This window comes from Alosa sapidissima, chromosome 1 (genome assembly GCF_018492685.1).
Source record: "Alosa sapidissima isolate fAloSap1 chromosome 1, fAloSap1.pri, whole genome shotgun sequence".
NCBI lineage: Eukaryota > Metazoa > Chordata > Actinopteri > Clupeiformes > Clupeidae > Alosa > Alosa sapidissima.
The window spans coordinates 17,692,553-17,713,963 of NC_055957.1; the positions used below are offsets into that span (position 1 = coordinate 17,692,553).

General features: G+C 43.9%; 2 protein-coding genes across 14 annotated transcripts in view; both read right to left on the minus strand.

The window, feature by feature from the left end:
• Window positions 1-840: 840 nt before the first annotated feature.
• On the minus strand, window positions 841-16,286 carry LOC121714884 (protein TBATA-like). Of its 4 annotated transcripts, XM_042100197.1 has the most exons (10): window positions 16,280-16,286; window positions 9,012-9,099; window positions 6,376-6,617; window positions 6,076-6,297; window positions 4,369-4,446; window positions 3,958-4,019; window positions 3,473-3,554; window positions 3,110-3,266; window positions 2,974-3,005; window positions 841-1,256 (listed from the first exon to the last, which is right to left on the minus strand). In XM_042100197.1, exons 2-10 carry the CDS (start codon window positions 9,038-9,040, stop codon window positions 1,027-1,029), a joined length of 1,134 nt encoding a protein of 377 aa, XP_041956131.1. In that variant the 5' UTR covers window positions 9,041-9,099; window positions 16,280-16,286; the 3' UTR covers window positions 841-1,026. The 4 variants fall into 4 exon arrangements, with proteins under 4 accessions (XP_041956131.1, XP_041956040.1, XP_041956202.1 ...); XM_042100106.1 differs by lacking the exon at window positions 16,280-16,286 and having other exon boundaries at window positions 9,012-9,128; XM_042100346.1 differs by lacking the exon at window positions 16,280-16,286 and having other exon boundaries at window positions 1,201-1,270; window positions 9,012-9,128.
• micu3a (mitochondrial calcium uptake family, member 3a) overlaps window positions 10,736-21,411 on the minus strand; it is a 30,015-nt gene continuing 19,339 nt past the window's right edge. For 3 of the 10 annotated variants that reach the window (XM_042099823.1, XM_042099531.1, XM_042099895.1), the window contains 7 exons: window positions 19,470-19,564; window positions 19,072-19,243; window positions 17,400-17,408; window positions 14,817-14,834; window positions 14,118-14,226; window positions 13,812-13,969; window positions 10,736-12,617 (listed from right to left, as the gene is read on the minus strand). In XM_042099823.1, coding sequence (XP_041955757.1) covers window positions 12,519-12,617; window positions 13,812-13,969; window positions 14,118-14,226; window positions 14,817-14,834; window positions 17,400-17,408; window positions 19,072-19,243; window positions 19,470-19,564 — 660 coding nt within the window. In that variant the 3' untranslated portion in view covers window positions 10,736-12,518. Of the gene's footprint in view, window positions 12,621-13,187; window positions 13,257-13,811; window positions 13,970-14,117; window positions 14,227-14,816; window positions 14,835-17,399; window positions 17,409-19,071; window positions 19,244-19,469; window positions 19,565-21,411 lie in introns of all 10 variants that reach the window. The other 7 variants (XM_042099977.1, XM_042099743.1, XM_042099653.1 and 4 more) reach the window with 6 other exon arrangements.

Genomic DNA, 21,411 nt, shown 5'->3' on the forward strand with positions numbered 1-21,411 from the left:
ACTTTCACTACATTGTTGTCCTCACCTTTAACACCTCCATATTTGAAACATCTGATCATGAAACAAGGAAAAAAGCAATTCCTCCTGCTATCGTATACTTAAAAAGCATATATAATATTAAAAAAAAATAATGATGCCCATTCAACCCATATGGTTTTCCAAACATTGTTTTTATTAGCCGGTCACATTTTTGTAGCATGTTTGTATTATAATTTACATTCCCAAAGGCTTAACTTCCTGAAAGACTAACACAATTTCAGCCTCATTTACTGCATAGCATGTGGCGCTTGAATAATTTGACAGTTGTTGATATTTGAGCTATTGTTCAGTTTGTCAGTCTAACTCTAACTTTGCCATTTATTTTAGATTTAATGACACATCATCACCACAATGTCATGGTAAATGGGTTGAATAATTTCATATGCCTGTATGTAATAATTAGCTACTCTTTGTACTATGATGTTAAACACAACTAACACTTCCATCTCCAGTTTTGTTTTTCATGATGTGAAATAGGCCTACAAATAAACCAACCTTTTACTTGTCATGTTACTACATTGATAAATAAGATAGCATGCTAGCAGGCCTTTTATCAGTGCCAGCTATGCTGCTGTTGGGGTTATTTGTATATGTTTCCCATGCATTTTCAGTAGCTCCAGTAGATGTAGTTCAAATCCTTCTTGCTGCTAACACTGCCCTACACACTCTACACTCACAACAGAGAGGAGATTGATACCTCCCCATTAAGAAAAGACATCAATATCTTAACCATTAAACCACTTTAAATACAGATGTCTTTTCTGACCTCCAACATTCAACGGAAAAAAAGACAAAGCTTGGTTTGGTGCTAGCATTTCAGCCATTTTTACTGTTCTCAAGATGGACAAAGTCATTCCTCTAGTATTAGGCATACTAGTGTCCACACACACACACACACACACACACACACACACACAAGCGGAGGTAGAAACAAGGCCCAGTCCAGTGACAGTACTGTCGGCTGCTGGTCCCTCAGGTTTTATGGCTCTACTGGCAGTAGTTGGTCCATTCCTCCTGAAAGATGCTGCTGGCCACAGGGACCTGAGGGGTGAAGGCCCGTTTGGTGTAGCGCAGCACTGGCGGAGACAGGAGGTGGCACACGGCTGGGCTGGACAGCCTCCTCTGGTCACTTGGGGGCCTGGGAGTGCTCTGCCTGCTCCGGGTCACTGTTGAACGTGCTCGCTTGGTCTTCGTGTCCTCCTTACTGGTCATGTACTCTGTCAATGTACCACTGATTATACACACATGGGGACAGAGTAAACACAGCAATATACAAGACTCCACATTATGGCATCATGTGTGCTGTAATATTTGCATGCAGTGCATACAATTAGAAATTATGCTATTGGCTATAAATGAAAGTAAAATCTAAAATATAAGGACCTAGGTACAGGGCCTGCATCCCCTTGGATATTTCCCCTTTTATTGCTTTAATAAATGGGATCTTTGTCAATTTAATTTGGCCTTTCACCCCCCTTAAAGTGACTGACCTAAACCAACAGTGGTCCAGCCAATTGGTGATTACAGTCTTACAATTAGTGAAATGGAGATTGCCTGAGTGCAGGTAATGTGTAGTATAGCAATATAAAGACACCTGTGTCTGGAAGGCCCAGTCACTGGTCAATCAGTATTCCTGGCTATAATTCCACCATGAAGACAAAACAACACTCTAAACAACTGAAAGAAAATGTTATTGACAAGCATCAAGTGAGGGGATGGATACAAAAAGATTTCAAGTCACTGAAAATCCCATGAAGTTTAGTGAAATCCATCATTAAGGAATGTAAGGAATATGGCAAATGTGCATATTTGCCTAGCGCAGGCGGTCACGACAAACTGAGCGACAAATTAGAAGACTAATAGTGGGGAAGGCCACAAGGCACCTATGACAACTCTTGAAAAGTTAAAAGCTTCAGCAGCTTAGATGGGAGAAACATGCATATAGCAGCTTTTGCCCAAGTTTTTCACCAGTCAAAGCTTTATGGGTGAGTGACAAAGCTCTTATTAAATCTTGACTAAAGTTCGCCCAAAGACAAGTGGGAGACTCCGAGGTCAAATGGAAGAAGGTTCGTTGGTCTGATAATACAAAAATTTAGCTTTTTGGCCATCAAACCAGATGCTATTTTTGGCGGACACCAAACACTGCACATCACCAAAATGCACCATCCCTAAAGCCCTTGAAGTATGGTGGTGGTAGCTATGGGGATACTTCTCAACAGCAGGCCCTGAAAGGCTTGTAAAGGTAAAAGTAAAATGAATTCAGCAAAATATATGGAAATCCTGGAGGACAATCTGATTCAGTTTGCAATCGAACTACAACTTGAGAGAAAGTTTACTTTCCAGCAAGACAATGTGCCAAAGCATACAGCTAAAACTACACAGAAATGGTTTAAAGACAACAAGGTGAATGTTCTGGAGAGGCCAAGTAAAAGCCCAGACCTCAATCCTATAGACAATCTGTGGCTGGACTTCAAAAGGGCTGTTCACACCCCGAACCCTTTCCAACCTGACAGAGCTTGAGCAGTTTTGGAAAGAAAAATGGGGTAAAATGGCAGTATCAAGATGTGCAAGCCAAACTGAGACTTATCCATGCAGTCTCCATGTTTTAATTGCGGCCAAAGGTGCATCTGCTAAATGCTGACTTGCTGAATATTTATGCAATCACTTATTTTGCATTATATATTTTTAATTAATTAACATTACTTTGAAGAAATCTGCTTTCACTTTGACATTAAAGAGGGAATGTTTGTAAATTATTGTATTATTAATATAATTATAAATTAATTAATTAATTATTAATTATTAAAGGCCAACTTAAATTGATCAAGATTCCATTTATAAAAGCAGTAAAAGTGGAAATATCTGGGGGGGTGGGGTAAATACTTTTTATAGGCACTGCATAGGGGTGCATGATTAAATTATGAACATTCTTACCTGTAAATCCTTCATTTGAAGGCAATGAATCTCTGAGGAAAAAATAATATGAAAAACATACGTACTGCAGTGTATATTGACAAACAAAGGAATGATCTTCTGCTCATTAACCACTAGGTGGCAGAACTGATGGTACCTGGTCTTGGTGTCTTCTTCTTCCCCAGTGGTCATGTTATGGTTTGAAGACACTGATTTCACAGTAGGGCTTTCCTGGGCTGATCTATCACTGGATGAGGGTTGAGGCTGATGCTCATCCAGTGCATTACATAGCAGGTTCACCAAAAGGTCCTTCTCTAAATAGACAGTTGTTTTATTTGTAAAATGGTAAAATACTACAGTAAATGCTCATTTACCAACACATTATTGCATGAAGACAGTATGGCTGCAAACCCATATAAATAATATCAAAGGCAACGTTTAGTGACTATGAGAGAGAGAGAGAGAGAGAGAGAGAGAGAGAGAGAGACAGAGAGAGAGAGAGAGAGAGAGAGAGACTTACCTCTTTGCCCTGCAGTCAGTAACCACTGTTGCACCTCACTAATGGACTTCATCCCCAAGATCTGACACAGGGTGTCGATCAGCTGGTCACAGCCCAGAGGTGAAGCACAACACACAGATGAATGGAGGAGTCAGGCACACCGCATGCTCCACTACAGCCATCAAACACATCTGAGTGCTGTGTCCATGGTCAGTTACTGCACTATGTTGGCTTTTGCCTCTCCAAGCTACTGTTGGAATGCATTCACATGTCCCACCACATAGTAAATCATAGCTCTTTGTCTTTTGTTAAGGACGGGGGTCTCCGGAATAAATCATTTGATTTATGTTGTCGACTGCACCAAAGACAATCCTTATACTTCCAGTCAAGGTTTTTTGATTCTGATTCTGAATACTACGACTGACAACTACAAATCTCACAGCTACTAGATCTGCTACTTCTAATAGACAGTATGGGTGAAGCTATAACTTGCCCTTGGCGGTTACCATCAGCTGTAGTTTGATGTCCGCCTCCTCCTTGTTGTTTGGGCTTTGGCTGGGAGAGGTGCCTGTGGGTTAGTGGGGAAAAGGCTGAAACCGACCTTATCAACTGGACAACATTACCTATTAGAGTATGGAGAGGAGAGATGGGCCTCTACTTTATCAACACATTTATGGCCATGGGGTCAAAGAGTTAAAATATATCATATCATTGGAGAACAGTAAATGTCAATCATAACGGGAAGCTTAGGTGGTTAGGTTGTGAGTTTAAAGCTGACATGAAGATTCTATTTCTGTATAACTTGACTGTGACAAAGGGTTGAAATTCTCTGGAAAAAGACTAAATCTTCCAGGCTGGACCAGAGCCGTATAGAGAGAGCCTATATACGGCTCTGGGCTGGACATTGTAATACTGACCTCTAGAGTTCTTGCTGGGTATGAGAAGGCCCACCCTCTCTGTCAGGTCTCTTAGTTCATCTCTCCATGCATGGGTTACTGTGGAGTAAGGAGAGGTGCAGAGAGCACTGACAACATACTGTACACTACTGCATCTGGGATACTGTACACTACTGCATCTGGGATACTGTACACTACTGCATCTAGGATACTGTACACTACTGCATCTGGGATACTGTTGAGAGAAAGTGGAATAGAACATTATGTCCAATATTACAATATGTGGTTTAACGTTCTGCATTAAGCCCAATATTCCAATATGTGGTTTAATGTTCTTCATTTCTCATTAGTGGGTCACTTTGATACTAAAAGTATGATTCTATAATGACTGTATGATATCTGTACTGTCCCTGTGTATATCTGTGTGTGACTGTATTTAAAGATAAGCAGGAATATTATGACTTTGCAGTGTTTTACTGTTCTGCATGGCTGCGTCAGTAGCTATCTGCTCCGGATTGTAAATAAACTCTGTTCCTAATTTTTCATACTATTGGTCTGACTGGGTCTCTATTAAATCTATGGTATCAAAATTACCATCACTGTACACTACTGCATCTGGGATTTGCTTTTCACCAACAAGCAAGTTCAGCTATTCAGCCAACAATGGGCATTGCCATGACTCCTCAGTATTCAGAAATACGGTTTTCTATTTCCGGCCGAAGCTGCATTGTATTGATTTTAATGTGATGGTAGACCGTGCTTGACGTGTCCTAAGCCATGTAAAAGCAAACTTGTCTGTCTGTCATATAATGTATATAATATCCATATTGAGTGCAGAATTGTCAACATTTCAAAAGAAATATAAGTTGAAGCATATTCTAGTTAGCCTGCTGAGACTGCACTAAGTTATAATGTAAACAGAATGAACGGACAATGAAAACCGGACAAAAGGTGGGTTTCGTGAATAAGGTGGAAACATTTCACTAGAACCCCTAAACCAAATATGTCGCCACAATCCTTCAAATATAGATGGAAGTCCTTGATCCATCTTCTTTTGGACGTTTACAGTCATGGGTTCACTACCACCCTATCATTTTCAAGGTTGGAATTCTCTGATATACACTCTCACCGAGGGCAATGACAGCAAACTTTTTTCTCTTCATGCTGCATGTAAGTGACCCCATGTCTGTGGCCATAGTCTGTCAGCCACTCTGTGTCACAGAGAGCAGCTGCCCTGAGGCCAGTGTGAGGGCCAGATCCCCCGTGAGCTCTAGGGTTACCTGCTCTATTACACACCAGCACCAACCAGACCACCAGGCCAGCAGTTACCTGCTCTATTACACACCAGCACCAACCAGGCCACCAGGCCAGCAGTTACCTGCTCTATTACACACCAGCACCACCCAGGCCACCAGGCCAGCAGTTACCTGCTCTATTACACACCAACATCAAGCAGGCCAGCAGTTACCTGCTCTATTACACACCAGCACCAACCAGACCAGCAGTTACCTGCTCTATTACACACCAGCAGCAGTTAAAACACCTCCTCCAAAAAGGACACTACTTTTAAAGGACTGAAGAGGTAATGGTGCACCGAGACCATTGAATAAGGCTATAAATTTCACTTAACCAAAACTGAGTAAAATCCTAAAGTAAATCCACACACTTGTGCCTTTCATCACTCCGCAAAATGAAGTGGAAGACAAAGTGGAAGCAGCTTGAACTCACACAGTTTGAGTGTAGGGGTGTCCATGAGCTTGATGGGGAAAAACTGCAAGCCAGTGAGAGTGTTGATGGGAAGGGCATTGCTGTTGGTGCCGATGGCTGCGGTGGGGATCTTTCCGCACATAATTAGGCAGCTCTCTGGGGTCATGGGTCGGCCCCAGCACATGGTTGCCTGGCGGCCGAGCATCATGTCATTGATCCAACAGATGGGCTGACCATGGATGCCTGAGGAAAGAACAGATTGCCTTGAGTAATCATCATCATCGTCAACGAACCATTTATAAGACGTTGCTGTTCATTTACCCTTTATGTGGCGCACTCTCTGGCTATGGGGGTTGTGCCTGGAGAAGAAGGCGCTCAGGCTGGGCACGCCGAAGCGGTTGCAGCCGCGGTGTGGGTGCACACACGTGTCGGTGGGTTTGGGGCTCAGGGGCGACTGGACCTCGTCTATGGTGAGCAGAACCGCCTTGGGCTCTCTGAAGATGGGAGAGGCTGGGGGAGCTAATGGCCGACAGGGGATGTACTGGAGGTCAGACGTCTCTGAGCTGACAGAGAAGGACGAAGAACATGGAGAAAGAAGAGAGCGTATGTGTTTAAACCAGATGTACCGCAAAGCGGTACGAAATATGACCGCTGATCATGCACATTCTCTCTACAAAAATAAATCACGCTTAGATAGATAGATAGATACTTTATTGATCCCTAGGGGAAATTCAAGAATTGAATTGAACGCTTGTCAATTTTGAATGCTTGTCAATTTGTCTCCATCTCCTACTCCATCCCCTACTCTTGCAACTTTTGTGTTTGTAATTGAGTGTGTGCATGTGTGTGTTTGCTTTTGTGTATATGTGTGCTTCTTTGTGTGTGTGTGTGTGGGTAATGGTGTGTGTGTGTGTTCGCTTGTGAGTGTGTGTGTGGGGGTAATGGGATGTGTGTGTTTGTTTATGTGTGTGTGTGTGTGTGCATGTGCCTGCTTGCCTGCATGTGTGTGTGTTTTTATGTGTGTGTGTGTGTTTGTGCGTGGTTGTGTTTATGTGTGTGGGTGTGTTTGTGTTGTGTGTGTGTGCTTATGTGCGTGCCTGTGTGTGTGTGTCTGTGCTTATGTGTGTTTATGAGTGTGTGTCTGTGTGTGTGTGTGTGCGTGCGTGTACAGTCACTAAATGTACACATATATTCATTTATTGTATGGTCCACGAAAATTCCACGGAATTCCACGAAACTAGGGATGCATTCAGAGGATGTCATAATGATCCTACACTTGAAATTGTGTGCACTTTTGAACATGTCAGCCAAAGATACCTGCGATTACAATGCAGGTTGACACAAAATTACCGTGGTGGTCATAAATATACCATGTTGGGTACCTTGGCAATGTTGTAATGCATTCAATTAAATCAGATGGCGTTGTGGGGAGGATTTAGGAGGCGTGAGTGCAGAGAATTGTTTTAGAGGGGTCATGTTACAGAAAACAATCTTGTTTTAAAATAAGACTAGGGGACGTACTGTGCTTTTCAAAGGGACATGTCCCCTTCCCTGCCTGCAATGACAATAGAAATGAAAGGTACATGGGCCAAATAAAAAAACTGCATGGTTTCTCATGAATTAGCAATCTAGCAATACACCAGACGCTTTAAGACAGGGGTGTCAAACTCATTTTCACAGAGGGCCACATCATTGAATTTATAGGTTACTGAGGGCCACATAATCGGTGAACATGTGCATGGTGCAACCATGAAATCGGTATTACAGTATGGCTTATTCACAATTGGTGTGAAATAATGGTCCTAACCACTTTAAAACAGTGTGGCTGAAATAAAAAAACAAACAGCCTACAACAGTAACATTTTCAAATGCAACTTCTAGGCCTATTAGTTAACAACTCATTCATGGACTGACATTGATGAGAATAAACTGCAGTCAATAATGTGCATAACAATGTCCATAACACTTGTGCTCACCACTAAAATTAACTGTGGCTAAGAAAGGTACTGTGTGTGTGTGTGTGTGTGGGAGAGAGAGAGAGAGAGAGAGAGAGAGAGAGCGAGAGATCTATGGTACGCACACCCACCCACCCCCACCCCCGCAAAAACAAATTCACGCGTGTACAATATTTGTCCGTTTCCCGGTTTTAGGTCCATGCATTGCAAAAAAAGTAGCCTACATAGCATAACAATATCCACATGCAATAATACAACAACGTCTACGATGACCTATTCATTTGGACAAATTGATACAGCCCTATAGCTAAAGTTACCTTTAGTTTTGTTCTAGCGTACCGTGACGTCTGGCTTTAAACAGCTGTAATGCAGTCTAACGTTCTGACAAGCACACCAATTGCTTACCTTATTCTTGCCCATCTGTAATAACTCCTCTAGCTTTGCTGTTTTCGTTGTTTAAACTTGTGATATCCATGATGAGTAGCCTATGAGTTAGTGAATTAGCTCAACATTGTGTGCTGATAACCATATCTAGATAGCCGAGTAAAAGAAAACAACAAGTAGCCTAGTTGCGTGCGTGCGTATTCTGTCTCCTGCTCAAACAAAATGTGTGCGCGTTAATTTTGATAACGTGTTCACTAACTTTACGCGATAGAAAATTGTAAATAGCCTGATGGCATGCAGCTAATGGAATACTGTGCATAGTTGGGAAGATATGGTGGGCCAATTTTGTATGATACACATTACACACACACAAGGGAAGTTTTCTCTCGTTGTTGAGGGACTGACGTGCGGGCCGTTCAAAATCATCGTGCTGGCCGTATGTTTGACACCCCTGCTTTAAGACGTTGGCCAATCAGAGCGAACTCAATTATGTATGTCATTAAAAAAATAATAAGATAATAAGAACTAGCCAGGTGGCTCTGCCATTTAATGATCCAGCCAACGAAATGCAGAGAGCCTTTTTTTTACAGAATTCTGATCCCAAATTATGCCACTTACCTGCGCATTGTGTTCCGATTTCTGATCATGACAACATTGCGAAAGACTTCCAGGGCCACTGCACTGAAAGAAGTGCTTCAGATCAGAACTTTTCTGACCTAAGCAACCGACAGAATGTCCGCGGCTTCTTTCATTCACGCATGACGTGACAATGTAAGACATTCAATTCCATTCCATTCAATGTTCCAAGTCAGCTCTACTGAATTGAGTTATCGACTGTTGCCCTCTTGTGGCTAATTTTGGTAGCCAAAAAAATCTCCACTTTATGATGTAAATATTATAAAGCAGTGTTGAAGATACTTCAAATGCCTACTGAAGTTATATATGTTTTTAGATTATATAATATGTCAAGACAAGACACGTTTGTTTGTATAACACATTTTAAATTGAGTCATGCAATGTGCTTTGGACTACAAATTATAAAAATTCAAATACCAAATAAAAATAAAGGGTTGACTAATAGAGTAGGGCATTAGCCATAAAAATCAGTAACCGAAAAAATTATGCTGCTACAAAAAAAAAACAGTATAGTGGAACACAACATGTTCTGTTGAAAGCAGCATACTTGAAGACTGCTTCCCTATATGTAGTCATTACCTTCGGCAGGACTAGCTGAATCTTATCTAATGATGGGCAGAAGGGTTCTGCTCAATGGCTACATAAGGTTGCAACGTATTGGAGAGATACTCTGGCCTAAACCAGTATGTGATTCATTAATTAGGAGGATGCCATCTGAATGGCATTTCACTCTGCCCTGTCCCACCTTGACGACAGCAACACCTATGTGAGAAAGCTGTTCATCGAATTCAGTTCAGCATTCAAAACCATCATTCCCTCCAAACTGATCAGCAAACTCAGTGAACTGAGCATCAATACCTGCCTCTGTAACTGGATTCTGGACTTCCTAACAAACAGCCCGCAGTCTGTTAAGTTAGATAACCACACCTTCTCAACCTTCATCCTGAACACTGGTGTGCCACAGGGCTGTGTGCTGAGCCCTCACCTTTACTCCCTCTTCACCTACTGCACACTTGTACAATGTACATGCCACTATCGATCTATACTGTTGACATTGCACTTTTCTGCTTTTTTTGCACTTCTGGTTAGATGCTAACTGCATTTCATTGTCTCTGTACTTGTACTCTGCACAATGACAATAAGGTTAAATCTAATCTAATCTAGTACTAGCATATTAAAGTGTATCCTGTAGCATGTATCCAGTGTGAGGTTTTAAAAATGGGTCACATCTTACTCCTTGTGAAAAAACTGGCAGCTGCATTTTGAATTTACTGAGCCTAGTTCTTTGGATTCTAGGGCTCTCATATCCAGATATGCAGCTGATCTATGCTAGCAATTTGCCGCCGCTAGGGGCGTGTCTAGATTTCTAGGCTAGATCTATGCCTCTTTTTCCAAATAAGATCATCTCTGATTTATCTTTATTTAACTGCAAAATGGCTTTCCCCCATCCAGCTAGTGATGTGCTGCAGGCATTTACAGAATGAGTCAAAAGTTGTTTGGAGAGAGGTGATGATGAGAACTTGTTTTGCAGTATTCGTGGAGGAAGGGAATCCAGATTCCCAAGCAACAGGACTAAGAAATACCACTATGATGAATATGGGAAAATACAGATAAGGAATGAGGTGCCATTGTCACCGGACCATCAAAGATATGTTGACTTTGGCCATAGTTACTGTGTTGGAGGTAAATAACAAAAAGACACATGGTTACTGCTATGGTAAATTTATCATAAATCTTGCAACATCACCCTGCTTATATACACTCCATAATAACCATATCAATACATATCATCTCCAAATGGCTTCATAATATACATAAAAATAAATATGACACAGGCTTTGATGAAAGGCAGACGAAAGACAGACGATTTATAATTACTTTGCGGATCCTATCAGCAGTTACCCTAATGCATGCATTTAATTATGGAATGAGTAGATGGTCTCAATGTAAGTACAGTATGCATGTGCCCACAGACACACACACACACACGCACACACACACTAGGAACCCTAGGCAACCTTTAAAGTGATTTAAAACTAACTTAAGAAAGTTTTAATTGCTTGATTACTGGAATTTGAGTAGTTTTTTTTTACATTCTATTTGCATTGTTTTCTTATTGCTTACTGTTTGAGTCTCATTGTCTTTCTTGTCATGTCAGTGCACACAAAAGTAGCCATAGATTGCATTTCCCAACTGGATGGCCATGCACAACCTTCTCAGGCCTTCCCTGTTAACTGGGGCTGCATAAACAACCATTCAGTTAATAAATGATCTTCCCTTAATGTTCAATAAAGGAAAAAAATATGTTGATATATATTGTTAAGACAACATGCTGATACAAAATGTCAACAAAGTCAATGGAATGTATTAAATATAAAACCCTTCTGGTTTTTGGAATCAAACAGAGGAAAATTATAATCAATCAAAAATGCCATGCTTTAAACTAAGATTAAACAACATATGACTAGATATGTGGAGAGAACTTTTAACCCCCATGTTCTGCTTGACTACATCCTACTGGTGTTCTATCTCACCATGGTGGTGTTCTTCATATAAAGACATGTACTTTCAACCAAGTAAAAAACAAAACAAAACATAGAATGTTTAACGAGTTTTGAATCTTTCTTAAGTAATGTCACGAAACTCAAAGACTGAGACCAGTGTTAACAAAGATGACAGGTATGTTAGAAGATGACAGGTACAGTAGAGGATGACAGGTACATTAGAAGACAGGTACAGTAGTGTGGTGGGGAGACTGGGTAGGGTTGTTGCACTTTTTGTATTATGATTTGTTGTAAAATATCTGAAGTGACACCTTTCATTTGAACATTTATGTAACATGCACCTCCAGCCTCTTTATTTACATCACTATAGGTCAAGCACAGGGGCCTTTTTCTGTGATTTGAATCTAAATGAAATGAGCGCCTCTGCTACAGCTCTGACGTGACAGTGGCAGGGGACAGCAGTAACACAACAATTTGAAGAGGTAAGTCAAGTTTACAGCAACAGCCATGCATTACTCAAACCCAGACTGTAGTCTTTACAGAGCTTGGGCCGCAGCTCTCACCCTACTGCCAGTCGCCCAAAACTTAACTTACACATTTGCCCCACAAAACATGTCAATAACTATTCTATATTCTGTCTCTTAACGATTGACTGACAGGGATGCAAGTTCAAATTTTGAACATAGTATGCTGTTGCTATCACTCATTTGGTCTGTGAGTGTCTGAGCATTTTACTACTGTCCCCTTGCTCCAACTCTACCTGCTCTCCCCTACAAATACCACCTTCTCAGTCAACATTATACATCTGTCCCACTTATAATATAGACTGTTCTTGTTCCCATCAGTAGTGCAGTCTCTGGGTGTAAGTCTTGCAGGCCCCTGAATGGCCCTTCAGCAGAGTGAAAGTGTAACGTTACAGTCTTTTCTTCCGTCTTCCTCCTGTTGACCTCCTTCTCCTCCTCCTCCTCCTCCACTCCTTCCCCGTCTAAGCCTTCTCCTTGAACCTCCTCCACAGCTGGCGGACATGCCTCCCACCCTCCGAGCGAATGCAGGTGGAGAAGGAGCCGGAGCCGTGTCTGTTCACCTAGTGAGCATGGACAAGGCAGGAGGCAGAGTCACGGCACACGAGACGTCGGGGGGGGGGAGGGGGGGGGGGTGGGTTGTAGGCTTACAGCTGCAGCAGCTAAATGTAAACAGGTATTGACACAGACTTGTCGTTCTGTTGTCAATTGTAAGTCAATATGCATTAAACAGAATAGTATTGAGCTGAACTGTACTGAACTCAATTGACCTTCAGTCCATGTTAAAAAGGCAGAAGTCCTGTATGTCTACCTTCACCTCTGACTTTACTATGTGCATTTCTCAAAGAGGTGATCAGATTAAATCTTACAATAGTATGGAATATCAAATAAAAGATTTATGGCCAGTTTCCCGTACGACTAGTCCAGACTAAAAGCATCAAAGTTTTCATTTAGTCTATGTAATGGAAACAGGCCCTTAGAATCTACATCACAGGGAAAGGAAATATGACAACACTTCTTGAGTATTGGCCATCTGATTTGCAAAGGATAACACTGCAGACTGTGAAGTCCAGTGCTATTAGTGTGTCAGCACTGCTGGGTGGTTTAGAGGAACGGAGAGCAGAGCACATTACTTATCTGCCAGCCAGCTCCTTCTTCAGACATGACTTGAAGGAAGTGAAGTGCTCCACGGCCTTGTAGCCCTGAGCAGGGGGAAGAGGATAGACATGCAGAGAGACACAGAAGGGTGGAAGAAAGAAGGAGAGAGAGAGAGATAGAGAGATAGAGAGAGAGAGAGAGAGAGAGAGAGAGAGAGGGGTTAGTGGGTTATAAAAGTGTGAAGCCAAGACTGAGGCCAAGCAGGACCTCAGGTAAGGTTGGACAGAAAGGAATATCTGCAAGAAAGGACAGTTCAAGTTGAATATTTAGCAGGTAAGCTGTTAAGATGTCTGATGTGCTATGCAGATATACAGACATACAGTGCAGCAGGCATACAGTATAGCAGACCTGTTCACAATCTCCACTAGAGGGCAGTCACGCTCTGGCTAGTGTCTGATGCAGAGGCTTCTGTCAAATGCCTCCCGGATATCCAGGAGAAGGAGAGCAAGTATGTGAACGGAAAAGGGTTCCCTGATAATCCAGTCCATCCACACATTTTACTTCAGCTAGACCATCACATACCCATGTGCTGTCCTACAGACCTGTGCACTGCATTTTTCGAAACATTTACTATTTACTTGCCCCCCCCCCCTCGTTACCCGTGCTCCGCGGTGCAGGCGGTCCTTCATGATGCCGATGAACTCTTTGTAGCTCAGTTGGTCGTCATGGTCCACATCAAAGATCTTAAAGATGGTGTTCACCAGGTGACGGGTCAGCTTCAGACCTGTCGCCACATACGCGGCCCTGGCAAACTCATCTGTGTAGCGCAAGGGGTGGACAGACAGACAGACAGACAGACAGACAGTTGCAGTAAATCTGTAACATGTGCACGTGCATGTGTACTATGATGGCATGTTGATGTCTAGCAATAAATATAGATGGCTAGTGCCTAGGTTGGAACAGACCTTGGCCAATAGAGCGGCTGGCAAAGTTGTACATTTGCATTGCGATAGTAAAATCCTCGAGGTTGTTCAGGAACTGGAAGAATGACCTGAACTCTTCAAAGGTGATTCCCTGAGAAAGAAAGAGTGAGAGGGAAATAAGAGAGAAAGAGAGACAGAGAAAAAGAGAGGAAAAGAGAAAAAGAAACAGAGGGAGGGAAATAAAGAGAAAAAAAATGAGTTGATTTACTCACTAGACCAGAGGAAAATGACACACTCTTCCTGGCATGCCATCAGACAAGCATCGCTTTGCATACATGCGTGTGTGAGCGTGCGTGCGCCTTTGTGTGTGTGTGTGTGTGTGTGCGTGTGTGTGTCGGCCCATGTTTACAACCCCCCGAAAGGAAGACCAAAATATAAGATAAAACAGGCGTGACTCAAGCTACTGTCCAATCTAGCGGCTGGGACTGACGGTCTTTTCCAGAACATTCAGGTCATGCATGTTCCCCCCGCCATCCCAACAGACGACAGCCCAGCGGCACATGGCCTCCTCTCCTCTCCACTCCTCTCCACTCCTCTCCTCTCCTCTCCTCTCCTCTCCACTCCTCTCCTCTCCACTCCTCTCCTCTCCTCTCCTCTCCACTCCTCTCCTCTCCACTCCTCTCCACTCCTCTCCTCTCCTCTCCTCTCCACTCCACTCCTCTCCTCTCCACTCTGCCTCACCTTAATGTCCAGGCCCAGCTGCTTGACGTGAGAACATGACACAAGTAACAGACGTGAAAAAACAAACAAACCAAAAAAGCACAAAAACAGACAACTACAAAGGACTGGGGATGTGCCCTGGATATGCCGTGCAATGACATACAAGGACAACGGCGGTGACAGAGCTCCTTTGTGGGAGACCGGGTAATGTGTTCTCAGCTTTCTGATGGTGAGGATAGGAATGCTTCAGTGCACTTGTGTTAACCACCTCTACAGCAACAAAGGGCTCCATTTATATATTTAGTTAGCTATTTATTCTGGATGGTAGGGGTTCAGGGGGGGGTGGAGTGTCTCCACTCTCTCCATCTATCTTCAAAAACAAGCAAGGTACTGCACTCGAGGAGGCATGAAAGCCTCCACAACAATCGGCCAATCAGTGACCCAAAGCGCTGCCATGGCAGGCCTGTGAGATGATGCATCGTAAAGGACAAAAAAAGAAAAGAAAAAGGAAATCTCTCTGTAGCTGCAGATAGAGTCTTTCACTTCTTATTTCAACGGGTCTATCCCATGACGGAAAATAGTGTGCCATTCATCTAAGCAACTTAGATGGCTTTAATACATTTTGTTGCTTAGTTATTACATGTGACAATTTAAAAAATATGTTTTAAAGGCTGTTTCCCTAAATGTTTTTTAAAACATGTTTTGAAGGCTGTTTCCCTAAATGTTTAAATGTTTCAATGTTTGAACTGACCAGCTTTTTAATGTCAGGCTCTTCATTACGTACAGTCTCTAGGAACACTTTTTTCATGAATTTGAATAAATGGGTGCATTCAAATCCACCTGCAACAGAGACTGTTTTAACCCTTAAAGGAGTACCGTCACACCGGTGCGACGGGAATGTTGAGAAATGAACATTCTAAAGAATATCTGGGTTCATTGAATTCAACATAGAATTTTAGAACCTTCAATTGTTGCGGAACTTAGAACGTTCAAAAACCTACACCTTTAAGGGTAGAAAGCTCGCTACACTGCCTCTGACTGGCTGATACTGATAAGTGACCTCAGGAACAGGCCCTTGTGTGTGCACTGGACACGGTCAGTCAGTCCACAGACTTCAGGAGCTGTCTAGGCAGGAGCCATCTCAAAACTGACAGGACCAATTCAATTTGCATCTGCAAATAGTCTTACCTATCTCAATTAACTTCATTAAAATCCACTAAAGTATAACAATATTATAAACTTTATCTATAGTATGCCAATATAACTGTACTATAAACTTATAAAAAATAGGTTTACTTCATAATCTCATATATGAACACTTTATATGAATTCATTTCTTTCCCCAAAGAGATGACCATCCCTGCCATGAATCCCTTGTACTACATTACAAATAAAATGTATTATTATTATTATTTGGTGTTGTGTTGTGCACTGTGGAGGCCAGGAGTGTGTTTGCAGGCGTGCGTATTTGCCCGGTGAAGCGCGAGCACAGCGTCCCCCTCTGTGTGCTTGACCAGGTCAGAGGTGTTAAGAGCGGAGGAAGCGTTTAAGTCCTCTACCTGCTGTAGCTCAAGAGAGATAACACGTGTAATGATGGGGAAAATGCTTCAGACAAACACACAGCAAGATGGATGGCTATTTACACATGTGCACTTAGGGGTGGGGTGGTAGAAGAAACACACAGTCCTCTACTCACACATCCACACACAAATACGGCCTGTTCAAGATAGAGACCATTCTATTATATATGGATCTCTCTCTCTCTCTGACACACTCTCTCTCTCTCTCTCTCACACACACACACACACACCCCCCCTACACACACACACACAAACCTGATACCTCCAGTGCAAACAGGAGAGGGGAGCCTGACAGAGGGCCGGGGCCTAAAGGGGTGCAGTGAGGCATGCTGCCCATCTCCTCTGGGGCCTCCCCAGCCATCCCTGGAGCACTCCAGCACAAGGCAAGGCCCGACTCTCCGAGCCACGCAAAGTGCTCCGAGGAATGTCCCCTTTGTCTCACTTTTCTTACCTGCTCCCTAAAGGAGACGTCTGAACCCAGTAACAAGAGGGCCTGCTACTAAAGTTTCTAAAGGTCGGCTGAACCTTTTGAGAATTAGTCTCAATACTTTGTAGAGTTGGATATGTAAGACGTCCTTTTGTGGGGTCCTGGGGGAGAACATTCTCTGATCTGCAGAACAAATGTCTTCAGAACCACCCCACTTTAGGGCTGAACTGGGCCACAAGAGGCTTTCTGCTTAGGGACTTTCCCCACTGCTTTCATCTTGAATTGTTCTTGTCTGTGACTGTGAATCTTCAATCTCGCTGACACACCACAAAAGTTCCCCTCGGTTGGCACAACGTGGAGGCACTAGAGCGGAGTGGACCTACAGTACATGCTATCAGACGTGAAGATAACTGAACAAAGCGTGGGCTTGAAAATGAGAAGCTGAAGGAACTGTCCTGATATGGAACCAACTGGACTTCATATATAAAGCAACAGCTTGTTTGAGAACTGCCTGTTCAGGGACAGTGAAGTAAAAGTAAACAAAAAACATCAAAAAATGGCAAATGATTCAGACGGATATTTTCAGTGATGACAAACCTCTTGTCTCTTTTTCCACAGCATGAAAATAGAATAGAATAGAAATAGAATAACACACATAGGAACAGAAAGACAGTTTCACGAACACCACAGTGACACACACATCAGGCCTGCTTTTCTCTTTCAGTTCTTCAACTGTATGAGAATCTCCATATTACATGCAAGGCTAAGTGTGATAGGCCATGACGTTACTATTTAACACATATCATTTCAATCTCTAATGGCAGTTTTACAAGGTGAGACATACTACTAGTCAGAGAATATGAGGCTTTTTAAAACACAAATCTTAAATCTAAATAGCTAAATCAGTTTCACAAACACCATTTGGGTCTAAGGTTGTGTTGAAGGTACAGATGCTTTAACAGAGCAAGGGCTTGTGAGAATTTCTGCACTTAATGACCATACATGGTGGACATCTCCCAGAGCCTGATAATGTGTTTATGGCAAGACGATGCCTTGACCCCCTCTGGGGAATGACAGGTGTACTCTCCACGGAAACAACCCCTGGAGCCCTGCTGGTCCTCACGCTCCGGCGCCCAGCTCCTGATTCACACAAGAAACTGGACAGTCACGGGCATCTGCGTGTATCTGTGTGTGTGTGTGTGTGTGTGTGTGTGTGTGTGTGTGTGTGTGTGTGTGTGTGTGTGTGTAGGGGGTGGGGTGTGTTCAGGGGTCGAGTTTATTTGGTACAACAACTTGTCAATCCATCAGCAGGTCCCTCAGCCCCTCCCCACCCACCCTCCATGTGGGTCACTCAGGAGGGCTGGGCAGGAGCGGGCTGCCCAGAGGTGCGAGCCTGGCCGTAAGATTAGCCCGCTCCATACAGAGCACAGTGTCAGAGGCAACACATCCACTATCTCCTGATGGAGCAGCCGTGCGTTCAGGTGTGGAGAGGGGCTCAGGTGAACACAAACAGCAGGGGGTGGAGGGGGGGTGGGGGCAGGAAGAGGAGAGAAAGGGAGGAGGTGTGTGTGTGTAGGGGGGGAGTGGGGGGGGGGGGGTGCTCGTAAGGAGAGAAGAAGAAGGGTTGGGAGAGGGCAAGGAAGGTTGGGGAGGACAGGATTAAAAGAAGGTAAAAAAGATGGGTCAAAGAGGTTATAAGGGTATGTGTGTCTTTCTCTCTCTCTCTCTCTCTCTTTCTGTGTGTGTGTGTGTGTGTGTGTGTGTGTGTGTGTGTGTGTGTGTGTGTGTGTGTGTGTGTGTGGGTGGGTGGGGGCATGGGGGGCATAATTGAGAGTGCATTAGTAGGATAGGTGGGCACAGGAAATGAGTCACCATGGCTAATGCGTGCAATGGCGGACGCTAAAGCAGTTAGTAGAAAGCTGTCGTTTGCATTTAGTGTATGACTAATACAGGTCTGCTGCACTCTTTAATGACTCTTTAATGTCTGTGTGCATGTGAGTGTTTGTCCACGTGTGACTGTTTGTCTTTGTGCACTTGTGTTCAGGCATCTGCCCCTGACTGGTGAACTATGAGGGAAAGATGTGGATATTATGGTCTGTTTGTACTCTACAGTGTGAGTAGAACAGCGCTGTGGGACAGGGTATGAAATCAGTGTTTTCTGTGAAGGAGTGTGGACAGTTTACATGTGTGTGTGTGTGTGTGTGTGTGTGTGTGTGTGTGTGTGTGTGTGTGTGTGTGTGTGTGTGTGTGTGTGTGAGTGGCTCTGTACCTTCTCGTCAGGGATGCACTGGCGCACGTTGTCCAGGTAGCTGCTGATGTTGTCTACGGTGGTGTAGCGCAGTAGGATGCGGGCAAAGTCCTCCTCGCTGATGGTGGTCATGCCCTTTGAGTAGGTCAGGAACTCGATCTCCAGCACCTCAGTCTGCAGGTTATCCATGAACCTTGGGTGGGAGACACACACAGAGCCAGAAACATTACAGATGTGTCTTTGTAAAGCTGGGTGAAACCTCAAACCTTACAAGAAAATCCCCTTTGACCTTGCTGTGTGTGTGTGTGTGTGTGTGTGTGTTTGTGTGTGTGTGTGTGTGCGTGTTATTGTATATCAGTGAGTGTAGATGAGCCACGCTTATAATTGATTTGTATATGTGCATGTGATCACATTGATACCTGTAGAAGTCATCAAAGGTCAGCTCTGCCTTGCCCTTCTTCCCAAAGAAGTGTACCAGCAACGATGTGTCAATCATCATGCTCTCGTCCACGCGCTGGGATTGGCCAGGCACAGGAAGTGGGGGCGGGAGAAAAGGGAGGAGGAAGTGGGCAGGGAGAGACAAAAGAAAAATGAGTGGAGCATTGGACAGGACAGGTGTCTATCACAGAGGAGGGTGGGGCCATCGAGCCGAAGGTGGCAGCCAGAGCACAAAGCCTCTACACAGAACAGTCGGTCAGTCAGTCAGCTTCACTTCAAACCAGACGCCCAGACCAGAGGACAAAGCGTGTTCACAAGGGGCTTGAGAGCAATGCCTGCACCAATCCGCTGATCTTTACACCATCAGAAGGAACGCTGTTGTTAGGCCAAAAAGGTTAGGAACAGGGAGCCATCCACCATCCACATGGCGTAAAGATCAGGCGCTGTGTGTATATACGTGTACATTTCATACAGACGTCAGCTATGAAGCAGCACAGACACAGACACAGACGCACACAGACATGCTGATCAAACACGACAAAGCTGGAAAGGCACAGATAGACTACGACATGGACATGGACACGGACACAGAAGGACACAGACACACACACACACACAGGACCAGACAATTACAAAGACACTTCACAGAGACACTTACAATGGATGCAGAAGCACAAAGAGGCACACAGATGCTCTTAGATGAGACACACACACAAACGCACAAACAGTACACACACACATACATAATCCCCACATTGACATGCATTTCTGTGCAAACCCCACACAGGTAAATCAAACGATGAGGAGCCCGAGACAGAAATGCACTAATATGTGAGCAGATTCCACCTTTTTCCAGAAGTGACGGAATCACAGTTGTCTCTGAAACAGCTCTGTCGCTCTTTCTCACTCTTCAGTTCAACTCTGTTCACTGTCCTTTTAATGCCTTTGAGATTATGGCTTGCTTAGGGCAGCCGTGGCCCACTGGTTAGCACTCTGGACTTGTAACCAGAGGGTTGCCGGTTCGAGCCCCGACCAGTGGGCCACGGCTGAAGTGCCCTTGAGCAAAGCACCTAACCCCTCACTGCTCCCCGAGCGCCGCCGTTGTAGCAGGCAGCTCACTGCGCCGGGATTAGTCTGTGCTTCACCTCACTGTGTGTTCACTGTGTGCTGTTTGTGTTTCACTAATTCACCGATTGGGTTAAATGCAGAGACCAAATTTCCCTCACGGGATCAAAAAAGTATATATACTTATACGTCCTCCCTTCTCTGGAGACAGAGTGCTAATAAACAGTCTTGATAACAGCTACCTACAGACGAGATCAGGCTCTCATCTTTCATGGCCTTGTACCAGAATCAGATGTTATTTAGGGCATGGGTGCAGCTCCCTCTCCCTGAACTGACTCCAGGTCAGTTCTGAAGTCAGTTACTGCGAGAGCGGTTAACGACAGCAAGCTGTTTGAGATGCTGAAGACAGAACCAGATAGATTTGGAAACAAATCTGGAAATTTCGGACAGGGGTTAAGGACTGAAAGAGATGGTGTAGGTCAGTTTGCTGGCCCTGAACACTGCTTCTGTAAGATGACATGCTTTCAGAATTGGACTCAGTGGTTCAGAAAAAGGTGTTTTGGTTTTTGTTCTGGTGGCTTCTCTCAAGCAAGGGCTCTGTGTTAGAGCTAGGAAAAAAAGACAAGGTGTTACACACACAGGTGATGGTTAGAGGCTCACCCTCTAAAGCCCATCAGCACCAGGAAGCCTACCATGCCACGGGCGCGGCTCACATAGTCACAGATCCACACAACCAAAATAAACACCACAACAACAGCAATGTCAACAACAACAATACGGATCACATGGCCCAGTCTCCAGCATTCCTCACGGACACAAGGCTCTGGGAGCATTCAAGGCAGACTCGTCCGTTCATGC